At 30.7% G+C, this 17,836-nt stretch overlaps 1 protein-coding gene across 6 annotated transcripts in view; it reads right to left on the bottom strand.

Annotated features, from left to right (window-relative positions):
- LOC132725308 (AAC-rich mRNA clone AAC11 protein-like) overlaps positions 1–17,836 on the bottom strand; it is a 103,392-nt gene that overhangs the window by 6,293 nt on the left and 79,263 nt on the right. For all 6 annotated transcript variants that reach the window (XM_060710411.1, XM_060710408.1, XM_060710410.1 and 3 more), the window contains 2 exons: positions 5,871–6,100; positions 4,767–4,925 (listed from right to left, as the gene is read on the bottom strand). In XM_060710411.1, the coding sequence (XP_060566394.1) occupies positions 4,767–4,925; positions 5,871–6,100 (389 nt within the window). The remainder of the gene's footprint in view (positions 1–4,766; positions 4,926–5,870; positions 6,101–17,836) is intronic.

Genomic DNA, 17,836 nt, shown 5'->3' with positions numbered 1-17,836 from the left:
AATATGCACCTGAGTAGAACCACCAACCAACTTTCTTAAAGCTAGCTGGATAGCTTCCTCAATAAAAGAAGTGGTTTGAAGTCAATGACTGTAACCACTCAGCCACAAATGCCCCCCCCCCCCCCCCCCCCCCCCCCCCGCTGTATCAATGCTTATTCATTTTTTATCATAGAAGGGAATATTAAGCTGTAGGGTAGATGTTACGAGGCTGTGCTAAATTACAAGTTTATTACAAATGTTACCAGGGAGCCTGATACTCCCTTTTGTACAGGATACTCCCTGGTACAGGTACAGACAGCCAGTTTTTGATTCTTTTCTGGTATATTTCATATTGACTGTAGTTTAAAATATTTAGCATGTTTTCTTTATATTTCATAGTAGCCCATGTAATTTCATCTCCATTAATAAAGGTAACAAACTGACATCATTTACAGGTGTGATTTTACTTACACCTTTGTGGTGAAATATATAAAACATTTCCAGTAAACCCTAGAAAATCCAGTCGGATATGCGAGACACTAAAATTTTTAAAGTTTATTACTAACATCTTGCTTTTTTTTTTATATACAAAAAGGAAACATTTTTATCATTTATATCACAATGTTTGTATAGTTATATCACATCACAATGTCTGTACAGTTACATTATGTCACAATGTGTTATGGTTATATTATGTCACAATGTTTTTATGGTTATATTATGTCACAACGTTTGAACAGTTACATCATGTCACAAGTTTTTAAGGTTATATCATGTCACAATGTCTGTACAGTTTTATAATAATTATGTCACAATGTTTGTACAGTTGTATTATGTCACAATGTTTGTATGGTTATATTATGTCACAATGTTTGTATGGTTATATTATCTCACAATGTTTGTATGGTTATATTATGTCACAATGGTTGCATGATTATATTATGTCACAATGTTTGTACAGTTATATTGTCACAATGTTTGTACAGTTATATCATGTCACAATATCTGTACAGTTATATTATGTCACAATGTTTGTACAGTTATATTATGTCACAATGTTTGTATGGTTATATTATATCACAATGTTTGTATGGTTATATCATGTCACAAGTTTTTATGGTTATATCATGTCGCAATGCCTGTACGGTTATTATATATCACAATGTTTGTATGGTAGTATTATGTCACAGTGTTTGTACAGTTATATTATATCAAATGTTTGTATGGTTATATTATGTCACAATGGTTACATGATTATGTCACAGTGTTTTTATGGTTAAATTATGTCACAATATTTGTACAGTTATATTATGTCACAATGTTTGTATGTTTATGTTGCAGTGTTTGTATGGTTATATACTATGTCACAGTGTTTGTATGGTTATATTATGTCACAATGGTTGCATGATTATGTCACAGTGTTTTTATAGTTAAATTATGTCACAATATTTGTACAGTTACAGTATGTCACAATGTTTGCATGATTATGTTGCAGTGTTTGTATGGTTATATACTATGTCACAATGTTTGTATGGTTATATTATGACACAATGTTTGCATGGTTATGTTGCAGTGTTTGTATGGTTATATACTATGTCACAATGTTTGTATGGTTATATTATGTCACAATGTTTGCATGGTTATGTTGCAGTGTTTGTATGGTTATACTATGTCACAATGTTTGTATGGTTATATTATGTCACAATGTTTGCATGGTTATGTTGCAGTGTTTGTATGGTTGCACTATGTCACAATGTTTGTATGGTTATATTATGTCACAATGTTTGCATGGTTATGTTGCAGTGTTTGTATGGTTATACTATGTCACAATGTTTGTACAGTTACATTATGTCACAATGTTTGTATGTTTATGTTGCAGTGTTTGTATGGTTATATACTATGTCACAATTTTTGTATGGTTATATTATGTCACAATGTTTGTATGGTTATATTATGTCACAATGTTTTTACAGTTAAAATATTACAACCAATGCATATGACATCTGCTAGTTTTAAAAAAATGATATTTTTATTAACTGAAGTTTTGCCTATATCAAGTTATTAAAAATTTATTTACATACCTGGTCTTAAAAAATCTCTTTCCCCTTTGTTTTACTAGCCTTAATTAATATACCTGTTTAGCTAAATACAACCATTGCCAGTTGTTCAAATAATTAATATCCAAAGAGCCATTTATCTACTCCAAAGTCAGCTAAGTATAGCTACATTTATGTACACCTATATCTGAACCAATAAAAGAGAAAAACTCAACCTTATCTCTGTTTAAGTTACACATACTCTATTCAGATCATAAATTTATTACCCGAGCCTGATCAGTCTTTCTCAATGACTTTAGTTACCCCCATTATGAATCAAGATTGTATCAATAATTACAGCCGATAACCTTTATATTCATTTACTCTAACCTTGCATAACATTGAGTATATCCAATCGAACCGCGGCACCTCGGATCATCTTAGTCCCTGACGAAAATGTCGCCATTCCCAATATTTCTTTTTACTCTATATTCAACTATATTACAGACCTCAATCACTTTTTTTAACTTATTGAGAACATGTTATTTCTATAGCTTGTGTTTAAAAATGACAATGTTTCTAATGAATGCGTCTTTTGTTGAATGGATTTCTACATGATTTGTTACGGTCCCTGCTCCGATATATCTATACATATATGTTTGTTATACCACTATTGTGCAAAGTCTAAAAGCCATGCATTAAGAATGTATTTTAAATTTAAAGCGGATTTGAATGGTTATATAGGTTTATATATACTCAATGCATGTTTTGTTTAAAACTATTTAAACAAATAGAATCTATAAAAAGCATGGTCCAGTTTATTTATTTTTATCCATAACTCTGACCTTTTAAACTGATTATGCTGTGTATTTAAGTTAGCATAAAATTAAACCCTTGGTTTAAATCCTGTCAACAGATAATTTGTTTATTATATTAGAAAGCAAATATGGTAAAAGTTTAAATTCTGTATGATATAGGCATTTATAGTAAAAATGTATATTATTTCAATATGTTGTAAAGTTAACAAATTTATTTATAATTGAATCAATTTAATCAAAGTAGTGAACATTAGATTTGTAGTATTGTGTAAAATATATAATTTAGCATGTCATTGCTATATGATGAACTTGAAAAAAATCAACTTGCCAAAAGGGTGAATCAAACATAAATACAACCCTTTAACTTAAAATCAGTGACCCCCAAACTCCACCAAAAGTAGGAGCACCCAATTAAGTGGTCAATAAATAAAGGCTTTATAAGTAAGTGTTAAAACTTATTTTAGCACAGGTGACCTTGACCTTGTCATCCCTCAGACCTGACAAATAAAGTATGTTCCTACTAAATATGAAAGACATTAGTCAATCAATAAAAGTGTGTAAGTCTATTTTTAGCACCCCTGAACTTGACCCCACTGACTCCTAACTCCATGATCATACCAATAATGAAATAATCTGTAATAGGCTGTTTGAGAAAAAGTGTAAAATTCTATTTTTAGCACCAGATGACCTTGACACAACAGGTATAAGACCATAAAAGTTATGTTCCTACCAAGATGTTGTAAGCAAAAGTGTTAAAATCTATTTTAAGCACTTGAGATCTGGACAAGAGGGCTGTGTGAGCAAAAGTGTAAACCAGTTTTGACTTTGACCTTCATCCATGTATGTAGTCAAAGGTTCTAGTATTATCATCATGGTTAAACTTTTCAGCATTGAAACAATAAGCAGACAGAGAATAAAAAAGAAGCCTCCCTAACCCAGTGTTTTTTTCACCAAAATATTCGGCGAAATTCGGCCCCATTCCCCCCTTAAAATAGTATAATGTTTTTTCCCCCCTCAAAGCTGAAATTTCCCCCTATACAGCAGTCCGAATCTGCCTGCAATGAATATCATTCTTTTTTTGCAACTAACTGCCGAAAAAATGTTTTATTTTATGCCTGTAAGACTTACTGTTAAGCAACATTGTTTACAAATCGTTCTTGGGTAGGTAACGGGAGCTTCTTCCGGCGTCCCAACAAGTTTAACATGCGATGCGGCGATATTTTAGATCCGTATATGAAGAAAAAGCGACGTATCTTAAACTTGTGTTGCAAGAGTTGCTCCCCTTTTCTACCGGAAAGACAATACAAAATAGATAAACAAATAAAATTCCCCCACCTATTGCATTTTTTCCCCCTCCAAAAGGCACCGACCCCCTTCCCCCAAAAGTGAAAAAAACACTGCTAACTGAAATCTTAGGAGAAATGCAAAAATTTATAGTTTCTCGACTATCCTTAAAAGGGTGGAATGTTACATGCAATTAGCAAGACTTAGTGTTATAATCCCTGATTTGTTCGGGGGGGGGGAAAAAAAGCCAAATCTTTCAATTGTTAATATAAGGACAGTATAAATTGATTAATCGATCACCTTCAAGTATTTTTTCTCTGTCTAAAATACCTGTCTATTTTTATTCAGCACCATTATTGATCACAGATAAAGGTTACTTCACTTGTCCTTTTGAAGGTTGCCATGTGTTATGTTTACAACAGGCATACCGAGGTCAAAACATTGAACTGGCAATCTACTAAATCTATTGGTCGAAACTTGATATACATTGTATTTCAATCAATTAGCAATACCAAAGGGTTTCCAGTGACTCTGTATTAAGTACAACTTCAAAGTTTCTTCAATTTCAATAATTCCTGCAGCAGGCTTTTATAAAAACTCACAAGTCTTCACAACTTATCAACATTATAGGTATAAAAGTAAATCTTACCTGATGAAGCACCATTGGTTTTATTTGAGAAAAGCTGATCTGGTTTTAATATGTTGGTTCTAATGCCATTAGGTCGGAAATGATGTGACGGTTTAGCCGGAGGTAGAGCTGATGAAAGACTTCTTAAAGGATCTTCCCGATCTTTGTCGAAAGGTGTCACTGAAAATTATTTTTAATTACAATGTATGATATAATTATGTTAAACAGTCAAACTGCTAAAACACGTCCATAATAAAGACCACCATAATAATTTTCAATTTAGTTTTATTCTATGCTCATATTTGAACCACTCTTGAGTCTAATTTCTGGAAGTAACCAGTACTTGTATCATATGAGATAACAGGGTTTGGAATCTACTAGTGCCATAATCTATCAATTGCTCCCTGGGTTGAAAGACACCTTAAGCCATTTCTAACCTTTCATTATTTTTCAATTTCTTTTTACAAAGTCTCCTGGTCGATGACATTTGCTTTAATTGAAAAGATATTTCTGAACCTGGTCCATATATGTCTGTATATCATGTCTAACATGTCTTTATTACACACTGAATCAGTAAAAAAGCATTTTTTTATTATTATAATTTTACAATAAAGTTTCTGTAATACTATTGTTTCAATTTTTATCACCCCACCCGCTGGTGAAGAATGTACTCCTAAGATTAAATATCCTTTTAAAAACAAAGACTTTATTTAAGATTATTCAATAGCAATTTAGAAGCTTTTATTATTTAACCAAATCTTTTAAAAGCATTTCCTGTGTTCTTATTTAATAATATTCTCTTTTGTAACCATGAAAAATACAATCAGAGAAAACAAATACATTTGAGCCGCGTCACGACAAAACCAACATAGTGGGTTTGCGACCAGCATGGATCCAGACCAGCCTGCGCATCTGCGCAGTCTGATCAGGATCCATGCTGTTCACTATCAGTTTCACTACTTGTAATAGGGTTGGTAAGCGAACAGCATGGATCCTGATCAGACTGGCTGGTCTGGATCCATGCTGGTCGCAAACGCACTATGTTTTGTCGTGACACGGCTCATTTTTAGGTCACTATTTAAAATTGAAAAGCTGAAGCTTACTGTAATGTAAACTATTTCTTACCTGAGTCTATAGTGATTGACCTTTGTTTGCCTGATTTACTACTAGGTCTTCTATTGTTTGGATTTTGTTCAAGTTCCTTCGCTCTTGACCTTGCCAATTCTCTACTCTTCTCAAGATCTCCAAAACTGTTCTGCCGTACATCTTCATTCTGTTGTCCACGACTTCCATTTACTTCATTCCCATACAGAATATCTGCTGTTGAGTAAGGAACTGTGGGTGTACTTGATGAACTGTAAGGAAGAACAATTTCTAATTTTAATACAGATGTTATTAATGGAAATCCAACCCTATGAGTAGAAAGTCCAAAATCTGAATTGCCAATTGGGCGTTGCCTTGTATGTAACAAAGTTCCCATCCTGTCTGGATAACCTCTCAAATCACTCTGAAAATTGAAATACATTTGTGTCTTCTCTGTTATTTTATATCGTGACTAAACATAATCAGAAATGTTCTAAGTTGAGAACATTTCCTGAATATTTAATGCCAATGAAATTTATGAGGTATCAGAGCTATCAATGTGTCTCAAACATATTAAACTCCCTGTATAAATTCTACCTAATAGAGGTTCATATTAATTAGAAACTTTTATTAAAGTGTCCCATTAAATATAAGCAGGTGCTATTTACACAGAAGAATTCTGATCAAAGAAACAATAAAAATAGTGACAGTGAAATAAATGTATGTTTAATTGCACTGACAGAAATAAAACTTGGGTTGAACTAAGATAACCTACACAGGTATTCATAGGTACAGATCTATTGATATAATAAATGCAAGTAGCTGTCTTGAATTCCAACAGATAATAAATTATATTTGAATAATTGAATAAACAAATTATTTTAATGCCTAAATCTGCAAGTTTTATTATTTCAGGAATCAATGAATCAAAAAATCAATGTCATCTTTATTTAGAAAATATATTAGTGACAGATAACTTAATAAAGTGTTTATTAATTATACATATATTTATAACACGCTTTGTTGCACATGATATCAGTAATAGAAACATTGCCAACACTTTATGTATAAAGGTTGCAGCAGACATGTTTGGCGTCTGCTGATTGTGTCAAGCAGACGTAAGAAAGTCAATCGACAAAATTGCAATTATATATCCCCTAAAGCCTCTATAAACTCAGACAATTTGGTATTTAATTGAAAAATCAATGTCTCAGCTTGACAATTTCCCTAAATCAATAGCTTCAATTGTTACCTAGACCTAATAACTTGTATTATATGGAATTCAAATTGAACTAATCCTCTTCTTTCCTCTTCTGGATTTTATAACAACCCATAGGTATATCAGATATTGTGATCAGTGAGATTCATATGTCAAATTTTTTTCCCATTTCACAGCTGCTAATTGAAAATTTGACCATTTTAAAGTTAATTTGAAGAAAAGTGAAACATTTTTCATACTTCGGTACATACTGGGTTAATTATGTTTCAAAACAAAAGGAAAACCTTTTCTAACCTCCTAATAAACTTACTAACTTCTTTACATTTTTAGAATCAATCATAAACTAACTTTTATCATGTGCCATCTTTTATCAACAACTAAAGCAACACAATGAGTAAGTAGCTTCATATAAATAAGTACATTATTTCAACATTTAAAGTCATTAAATTATTATTATTCTGACAACAATCTTACAAAAGAAATAATAACGAGTTCCCAGTCATAAAATTTCACATAGTTCCAAGCATATTACTTATCCAGTCACTACACAAAACAAAGACATTCATTAAATGATTATTCTTAAATCCAATTCAACTCAATTAATAAACTTTAATAAATAATTTTAACCTAATAGGTGGTGACGTGTGGTTTCTCTTAGTCCTCCACTACCTCTAGTTCAATTAATAAAAATCTAATTCAATTCAATTCAATTAATTAATCCAATTTAAACACCACCTTAGAACAGAGGTAATGATCAGAACTGATAAAAGCTGTTGCCAACCATCTATATTGTCCACTGCCCCTAATATCTGAACACAGTGAAAAATATTATTTACATATCACTTTTAAATAATTCTAAACATTCTTATGTAGTTCCTTAAAATATCAACTTAAAGACACAAGGTGACTTACTATACACGCCGGATAGTTTTCACACGGACAGGGAACATCCACGGACATTCCGGATAAATAAACGACGCCTTATTCATCAGCAGACCCTCTGGTTTTTCTCTTACCAACATTAATCCTTCTCGAGAAGTTGGACGCAACTGCGACAAACATAAATTTGTGTCTTCCATTGGTCCGGTGAATTACATTAACATATTAATTTGTTATGCACACATTTTTGTGTAAACAGTGAGAATAATAATTCCCGAAGCTGTTGAAGAATTAAACAGAAAAGTTTGAGTGTTTTAGGTTAAGTGACAGCTATAATGTAAACCATGATCAGTAATTGCTCCTGCGGAGCTCTCTATTCATGCTAAAATAGAATCCGGTTATTAAATATCCAATATATCAACGTAACCAGTACAGCTTTTTTCTTTTTGAATATAATTTCAGCAAATTTCTTTTCACCATACTGTATATGATTTCTTATACATATTCAGTGTAGAAAGCTATTCAAATCTTTCTGTCAATCGTTAAGAAGTTTTATAATTCCCACTTATATCAATCCAAACTGTCAGGGAAAAAAATAGTATAGACTGAAATTTAAGAATACACATGAGATGTTTTCAAATCAAATGATTATGTATGCAGTTTATGACAGAAATTGCTGCATGCAGTTGAATTAGATCCAACAAAATATTCTCTATATACACACTTTTCCTGTCTTAATTTTTCTACTACCTACACACATATTAATTCACTATCAATCTTAATTATTTCCTATGCAGAATAAAATCATGTTTATATATAAATTAAAATCAAACAAATTTTAAACAAGTTGACATAGATAGTGAAAGACATTTAATCTAAAATTTAAACATTAAGACACCATACAAAAATCGCCAACAAGTTAAAACAAGATTTAAAACCATTTATAACCACAAAATTACTTAAATTTGATGTCTCTATCAAAGTGTAAATAAAATTTACAATTGAGGGCCATCATTATAATGTTCTCTGGTCTTACACTTCCATATCAACCTGATAACATCAGAATAAATAACAAACCACATATTGTAGAGTGCCATAAAAAAATCAAGGTGGTGATAAGAAAATCAAAGTTCAAATTCTGATTGAAAAATTAATGTATATGTTGAGTTTTTATCATATTTTCCAAGCACTTAGGAATTTCAATAAACCTCCTGTAAGGTTTGAGGAGATTACAAGCACATTGGGAATGAATGAATATGATTCAGTGATCAGTCGGGTTTCTCCACAAACCAACACAAAAAACTAAAGATGAATTATGAATAAACAGTACGAAATAAAAACTTCCAACGTTTCTATAAGACACAGATGCCCGAACAATCCAGTCTAATGTCAATCAACAGAGGGAAATACCTCCCGCATAGAAAAATAGAACTATTGCTGAATGCAATTCATATTCCAATCCATTCCCTGTAGTAGTTTTTGAGATATCAACTTGCATGCAAAAATTCTTGTCCTCAAATAATCTACTAAATAGGGACAAAATTGTACAATTAACTATTCAATGATATTTTTATAAAAAAAATGACCATAAATGATCATAATAGCTTGACCAATTAGCTATAATAAGAATCTGACAAGCTCTTGAAACACTTTAATACATATAAATTTTCAAGTAAAAAGGGGCATAACTACTGTCAATATTCAATGAGGAGTCATAGAACTTTGCCTTTTGAGCTTTTTGTGATCTGAAAGTAAGAGTTGTTAAGTTGGCTCCAATACCTGACTACACAAAGCTTTAAGTCAATTTCTGTTCTGGTTTAAGAAATATTATATGGTAATTGCAAGTTTTTAGATTAAATTTAAAAGGAGCATAACTTTGTAAACATGCAAAACAGAATTATGAAATCTGACCCTATAGTTTCAATTGAATATCTGATCTAAAGTCAGAAATACATTCAGGATCATTTTCTAAGTAAAAAAGAAACTTTTTGCCTCTGTAATATATGTACATGTATATGCAATGTGTCAAAGGATTACTTCTTGCTGTAATTCAACTTAAACTAACTATAATTTAATCAAAACAAAGGGCCATGTTTTAAAGCACAATTCTGCAACAAGCAATGATTTAGGTAAAGTACCTTTGGGTGTATTCATAAACATACAATTCATTTTGCAAATAGATTTGTGATTTATTTAAGCAAATATATTAAATTAAGTAAACATATTCGCTTTTGAATTGGTTTTCATCATTTAATACCATTATGCTACCCACAGGAGGAGTACACCCCACACACAGTACCAGTATACATGTATAATTATTTCTATAAATGGACTGTCATTAACTTAATCAAGGGACACAACATAACAGAAAATCATAAACCTTTACAATATGATTAACTCCCTTGGCATAATATTATTATAAGTACAAAAAATGATATGTATTTACTTTATAGAAGTGACACTTCTCCTTGGTGTAGCACTAGCTGATGTTGATGGCCTTGACCTACATGTAGTGTCATCCTGACCTAGTAATGTTATAGAACATCTAGCACCATAGATACATCGTAATGTAGAATGATTACGCCTTAATAATGCTGTAGTTCGGGGACGCCCATTTCCTGATACAAGCATTGTGTTCCGACTTTTAAAAGTCATCAATAAGAGAAAACTTTCAAAAGTTATTAGCTATAAAGTTCCTGAGTTGACATACAAATTAAATGTCTTGGTATCACTTTTGTTACATTTGTTATTTCTGACAGTTATAAACAAAACTAATATATCTCCATTCCATATTAAGGTAATCCAATAAATATATTTTTCAAAATGTCATCCCTATCCCCTTTTTTTTCCTTTTTTTCTCCGCACAATTGTTGTTGTTGTTGTGTAGTTTAAATATCATTAAGTGCAAGGTAATCACAGCTAATGCTTTTTTTTAAGTTTTAACAATATTTACAGCATAATTTAATCTGAAATACTGTTGAATACAGCTGAAATAAATTGTATGCCAAATACACATCTCATTAACCTTCCATCTGCAGGTATAAATTTGTATGATTTTATAATATTGCTTCATCTATTACAACATTGATGACATTTACATTTTGTAAAGCTTATTTGAAAAAAAAAACTTTTCCTTTAGCCTTTTAAGAAACACTTTTAGTGCATAAATTAATTTGAAAAGTCATAATCCAGTCATGTTATGAAAGGTGATAAGCATTATAAAAGGCAAGATACCCAGTATTGAATCTTGTTTAACTTTTGAAGATTTTTTTACAAATATGTATTTCACAGTTTTAAATATTTCTACAACCTGACAGTTTGCAGTATGTCACTATTCATCCATAACATTGTAAAGAAAAATTACGTTCTTGCTTTAAATATTAAGTTCTGTCAATATAGATGTTATATATAGGTCTATGTACTCAGCAATAAAGTTAAATACTTATAAAGTATGAAATATTTACTCTTAAATGATTGGATATGAAAACGATATCTTAAAAATCACTGTTTCTGGAATAAATCAAAGTTGATTTTCATTTGATCCATTATTACTTTGTAAATGTCAAAACAAATTTTCCTTATTTATAAACTTATTTATAAACACACAATCATGCCGAATTTAATTTCTTATCCACTAACAAATCATATGTTTTAAGTAATGTCACACTGACTATATATCTAAACAAAACTGATGCTTAAATAAAATATCAATTTAAAAATATCCGAACTTTTAACCTTGACAAACATCCAAAATATCTTGTGCCAAAAAACGTCCATCAAAGTTATAATAATTAATGCTTCAAATCATGTCAAAAATTGTACAGCACTAAGATCGGCTAATTCTGTAAATAGACATTAAGCTATTCAGTCTTTTGTTCACTACAGTAATTTTTACTATAAAGAAAGTTAAGATAATATTATTTCAGTATACAAGATAACTCCATGACACACACAATGAAAAAACATTTCAAGCTGACAAAATAAGAATCTTGGCTTATATATCCAACAAATAAACAAGTAAATCTTATAAACCACACAGAATACAAAAACCTTATTACATTGAAATAATTTTCAAAACTCCCTTATTTTCATTTTTGCACATTTTTTTTTTTTTTTTTTTTTTAAGCTATGCTGAAATAATTTAGTAGTCTTTTACATTTCAATCTTAAATTTTAACAAACATTATTCAATTTCTTTGACTGTATCAACTTGTATTTTGCACTTGTATAATTAAGTTTATTTCAGCTAAGTATTTTTGTAAATACAATGTACTTTTAGCAAACCATACATCCACCTTAATTGCAAGTTTGTTTCTTGTTAAGCACAGTTTTTAACACAATAACTCTAAAACACAAATGGAATAATATTAGAACTTGCGGCAAATTTAAAAGAAAATATCATTCCATGCCTTAATCTTGATGTGCTATTATTTCCTTGTAAAATAGTAATGAAACACAATATCATTTACAAATAGAGTAGATTAATATCCTAATGTTACTTTCATTGACACACGATAGTCAAAATCTCTCCTTCACAGATATTTAGCTCTCTTTGCTTCACTGCCGTCAATTGTTACAAACATTTTGTTTGCTTACAAATCTAAGTATACAAGAAATGTTTATTCCACAACTGGATAATAAAATTGATCCTAAATAAGGTGGACTTGAAAGCTTATCAGATTTCCTTCAATTAATCGCCTTAGGTCAAAAATTAAAAGATCAGCCACTACCATACACCAGTAAATAAATCAGGCAATTTGATGTGGACTGTAAATGCCCTATCAAGTTTTATGATAATTTCATTATTTCACTAGTAAACTGACTTGCCCATAAACAAGCACACTAATCAACAATTGCTTAGGAGAATAAGTGCAATACTCCTCCAAATCTTAATTAAAATTTACTATTACAAATGTTATAACCAGGTAGCATATTTGTGAAATTAAGTAACTTGCCTCTATTGTACATATATTGACATACCTAAATAAGAGTGCTTGTGCCAATAAGTTTCTTTATAAAAGTTTCCCCTATTATGTCTCAAATACCTTTTGTCAGTTTAAAAGTCCTAAACAATTTGAAAGGGAAAATGACATATGTTTATAATGCATGTACATGTATTTACTTGACAGCACTTCTGTGTTAGTAGAATGTTCCATAAAACAGCTCAAGTTCACAAGAACTTGTTAACTAATAACCTGTGGCATTAATGAAGCAATGACAAAGACATTTCATCAGCAACTAATCAAATCACATACTGCATTACATACTGCATCACATGCTTCACCACATACTGTATCACATGCTGCAATTCTTATACTAGCATCATATAATTGTATCACATTCTTGCACAACATACTTATGCCGCATACTGCATCGCATACAAGCATCACATACTTGCATCATCTATATCATGCCTAATATCACATACTTCATACATATTTCATCACATACTTGCATTACAATTACTGCATTACATACTTTATCATATAATTGCACCACAAACTGCATCATATACTACATCACATACATACAAGTGTCACATACTTGCATGCAACACATACTGCATCAAATACTTGCTCCACATACAACATCACATACTTGCACAAAACTGCATCACATACTTGCACCACAAACTGCATTACATACTTGCATCACATACTTGTAGCACATACTGCATCACATAATTACTTTGCAGTTTTATGTAACTGGTATTACAAACACACAAAGATTGTGTTTGATGTGTGTATAACGGTATAAAGGGAAATAATTCAAACAAAACTACTAGGCTTAAATGTTTTCAGAGTTATTCCTACACACTTTTATCTTACACTTGTTATTCATTATTGACTAAAATATTCTGAAGACTGAATATGATTTAGTGTATAAAAGGATCAGTTGTAAAGATAAATCATGGAAATCATCTTTACTTTGTGCAACTTCTCATAACTTATAAATCCTCTATAGGAGGTCATTGATCTACTCTGTTCAAGTATTGAAATGGATACGCTTAAAATTCAAATACAGTAAAATCTGTCTTCAAGGACAATTATAATGGAAAATTATGTTGCCATTTAGACTGTTGAAAAACAATTGCATTATGTTGTATTTGAACTGTCCTAATCTTGTATTATTTTTTGGCAATATTGACCTGAGACTCATTAATTTTGGGAAGCTTTTTCATTAGTTTCAATAATTTATTACGATTTACTGATTGGTATTAAATGATAGGAATGTTGTCAATACTTTATCTTACACTAACATCCCGATGGCCTAGTGGTAAGTATGCTAGCAATGACAGCAATTGCGAAGTTGCAAGTTTCGTAATTTCAATTTGTACCGTCATACAAAGGGTGATTGGCATGTGTCAAGGTTTGCAAAATATCATTTAAATAAAAACAAAAACATATAAAATAATGTTTTGTTAAGATTCGAACCTACAACCTTCACTTTGAAACTAAAGGTCTTGACTCATCACCGAGGCCAGTTAGGCATTAGTGTTGTGTTGATAACTAATTTAAGCTATACATAAACCATGTATACCGTTGTGCCATACATTATATACTTCGGAATCCAACAATTATTGACAAAAGGTCATTGAATATTCAAATGTCTCAGGTCATGCAAATATGGCAAACAATAAAAGGCAACATAATTTCCAATTGTTATTGTCATTTCAAACATATTTTGTTTTTGAATTTTATCAAAATGCATGTTTTATATCTTATATCTCATGAACAGTAGGTAAAAAAGTTCACCAGTTATTGGTTGGACAAGCTTTTATTAGTCAAGGCCACAGTGGCCTTGATTTTTTTACCTTATGACCTCAAAATTGATAGGGGTCATCATGTAGTCATGACTATCTCTGTACCAATCTAAGGACTGCCAGCCAAAGCTTTCTTTAGTTCTTTGTTAAACAAGCTTTTAGTGATCAAAACAATGTTGCCTTGACCTTTGACCTTAAAATCAGTACAGGTTATCAGCTGGTCATGACCATTTTCCACACAAAACTTTTTGGATTGCAGGCCAAAGCTTTATCTATTTTTGGGTCAAGCAAGCTTTAAGTGGTCAAGGCTACCATGACATTGACCTTTGACCATCTTACCAAGCAAAGCATCAAATTATTCCTTCTCAAGACTAATTGATCAGAAAAGAAAATAGAGACATACAGACCTGACATAATAACCCCATAACAGTATGCTTCCACTTTTTAAGTTGGACCATAAAAAAAAGACTTTTTACATTCCATTGATCACACCAGACAACATATCAAAATTTGACACATGGAAGTTCTACTGTATTTGGTTTGTTGCCAACAACTATAGCAATATAGGCAGTTTATTACATGAATATGAGGACTCTGTTATCCCCATCCTCTATACCCTACCAATTAATCCTACAAACTCTATTATTATTAATTTCTGAAGTAACAAACTCAGTTATAAATAATTATTGTCTTTAATGTTTAAAACCTTTACAATTTTTGAAATATGTAATTCAAATACAAACAATACATGAAGTTCTTGCTAACATTAAAAACATTCGGATATCAGAAGTCATTTTAATCAGGTACAAATAGTGAATACTGTGGCTGGCAGAGAAAGTGTGAAGCTATACAAGACTCTCAAGATTGGTATTTTTGTAAGAAGACATTAAATATCAATCCATCAAAGCTTATAACAACAATGACTTATATGTGAGCCTGTGTAAGACTGATCGATAAGTCATGCTTATATTTTCAAACTAAAAAAAGTAATTTCATAATTTATAATAGAAAGGAAAACACAAAGATACTTACAACACCTTACAGATGCTCATAGGGGCCCAAACTATTTTTTTTCTGCTTTCGTGTCCCTTTCTGGAAACACTAGTTAACATACAATATTTCTTATTTGGCAGACCACATGTACACTCTTTGTCTGTGTGAGGTTCACTTCTTCTCCTAGGTGCCCAATCATCACCATACGAAAACTCGCGTAATTTACGTAATGATTGTTCATCAGCATATGACAGTTCCTTAAGTCTCCGAGGAGTTACGTCCCTTTCTAATATCTCAACATCACCTTGCACTGATGAACTCATTTCCTTTGTTATTACTGTAATGTTTATATCCAATTTGTTTTGTTTTGAATTTAAGTTCTACATTAAAGTAAGTTAACATCAATATTTGATGGCATTTTAGTATGAACTTCGAGAAAAAAATTCAATTATAGTCAACATTTTCACACTGTATAATCGCAAATTAAAATCAAAACTAATTGTAAAAGAATCCTTCTCTTTGTTTACAAACCATTTATAAATTTCATGCAATTAACGATAAAAATCTGTGTCCTCACATTCACCACTGAATCAAGTTGAAATATCGAAACCCGAGTAATATTTAATTCAAAACAATGATAAAATGAAGAGATAGCAAATTGTGATTGGGTTCTGAAATAATGATTGCATAAAACTCAATGGCCCGCCAATAATTTAATGATAAGAGCAAAATTTTTGTTTGCTTACTTTAGACAATAGCTGTTAATGTTATCCTTAAAAAATCTTTTAAATTTAAGTACAAACAAATACAACTTACAGATTCTTACTTCTAAATGTTTATAGGTAATCTTTATCAATTTACTATGTGTGCTTCAAATTTTATTAGATATTCAATAAAACTTAAAAATCCTGGATCATAAATTGCATATCAAAACAGATATTTAAGAATGTCATAACGTTTTATGGCTATATATTTTATGCATACAATTGAGACAATTTTATTTTTACCAGTAAAATAGTCCTTGTAATTAAAGGTCAAAATTAAACTAACACTTTGTCCATCACAAAGTCACCTCAGACACTTTTATCCGATTACATATAAAACATATCTTATCCTATATTTAACTTAAATCCTGACTTATCAAGTGTAAATCCATGCTGGTGGATTAATGTCTACCGTTTCCTTTCTCTTTCAAAAATTGATTTGTATTTCATCTAGTAAATTATACGAATCTTGTATTAATCTTTCCGCGGATGTCCAATTAATATTCCGTAAAGCTTTCACAAAGGTTATGACAACATTCCTCATCAGAATTTTATTAAATGCCTTTTAACAAAGGCTTTATGATATTATTCAAAAGCTTCAACTGGTGATCAAGTCCATTTAAGAAAGGACCTCTTTCAAAGGGACTTTGGATATTTTCTGCCATTACATATAAATAAGCATCAATATTGACTTTCAAAAGTGGGAATTTTATGCAAATATTTGCAGATTAGTTATTACACAATAGTTTGATTTTAGTGAAGATTAAATCAATGCGTAATTTATAATCCAGTCATCACAAAAGTCACTCTCCAAAATTGCCAAATGGAGTTGAAAGTAATAGTTCAACATAATTTATTTGCTCATTAATTTTTAAGTATCATAAGTATAATCCTGGAGTAGCCTTTAGTAATAAAAGTTTCATTTCCCTAAGAAACAACAAATTTCAAATCATCAGCTTTAAAAAAAAATCATGAAAGTACATGTTATTTAATTTTCTTACTTCTTTCATAATTCTGATATATGATTATCAATGAATTATAAAGACTGATGTGGCATCACAAATTGCTTAAAACAGCATGTCGAGTTTGTTTCAATAACATGAATACATCCCTAGTCACACCTGTAATGAAAAGCAAGTGCATGCTGAGGTGACTTCTATACCAAGTGTGTGTGAATGTTGATAAATAAACATACCCACTTACAAAATGGTAAAAAATATTTTATAACATTCAGTACCATAGTTCTATGAATTGAAAATCAAATCAAATCAAATGAGTAAGTAACTAAATGATTTTTGAAAAAAAATTATCTCACTCATTTAGATGTACAAAATATGCACTTTCAAAAACTTCCGATCTCCAAGTAAAACTGTTATATAAATATTCCACTT

This window comes from Ruditapes philippinarum, unplaced genomic scaffold (genome assembly GCF_026571515.1).
Source record: "Ruditapes philippinarum isolate M1 unplaced genomic scaffold, ASM2657151v2 ctg351_1_1_1_1, whole genome shotgun sequence".
In the NCBI taxonomy this organism is placed as follows: Eukaryota; Metazoa; Mollusca; class Bivalvia; order Venerida; family Veneridae; genus Ruditapes; species Ruditapes philippinarum.
This window is presented reverse-complemented; position numbering and strand designations above follow the sequence as displayed.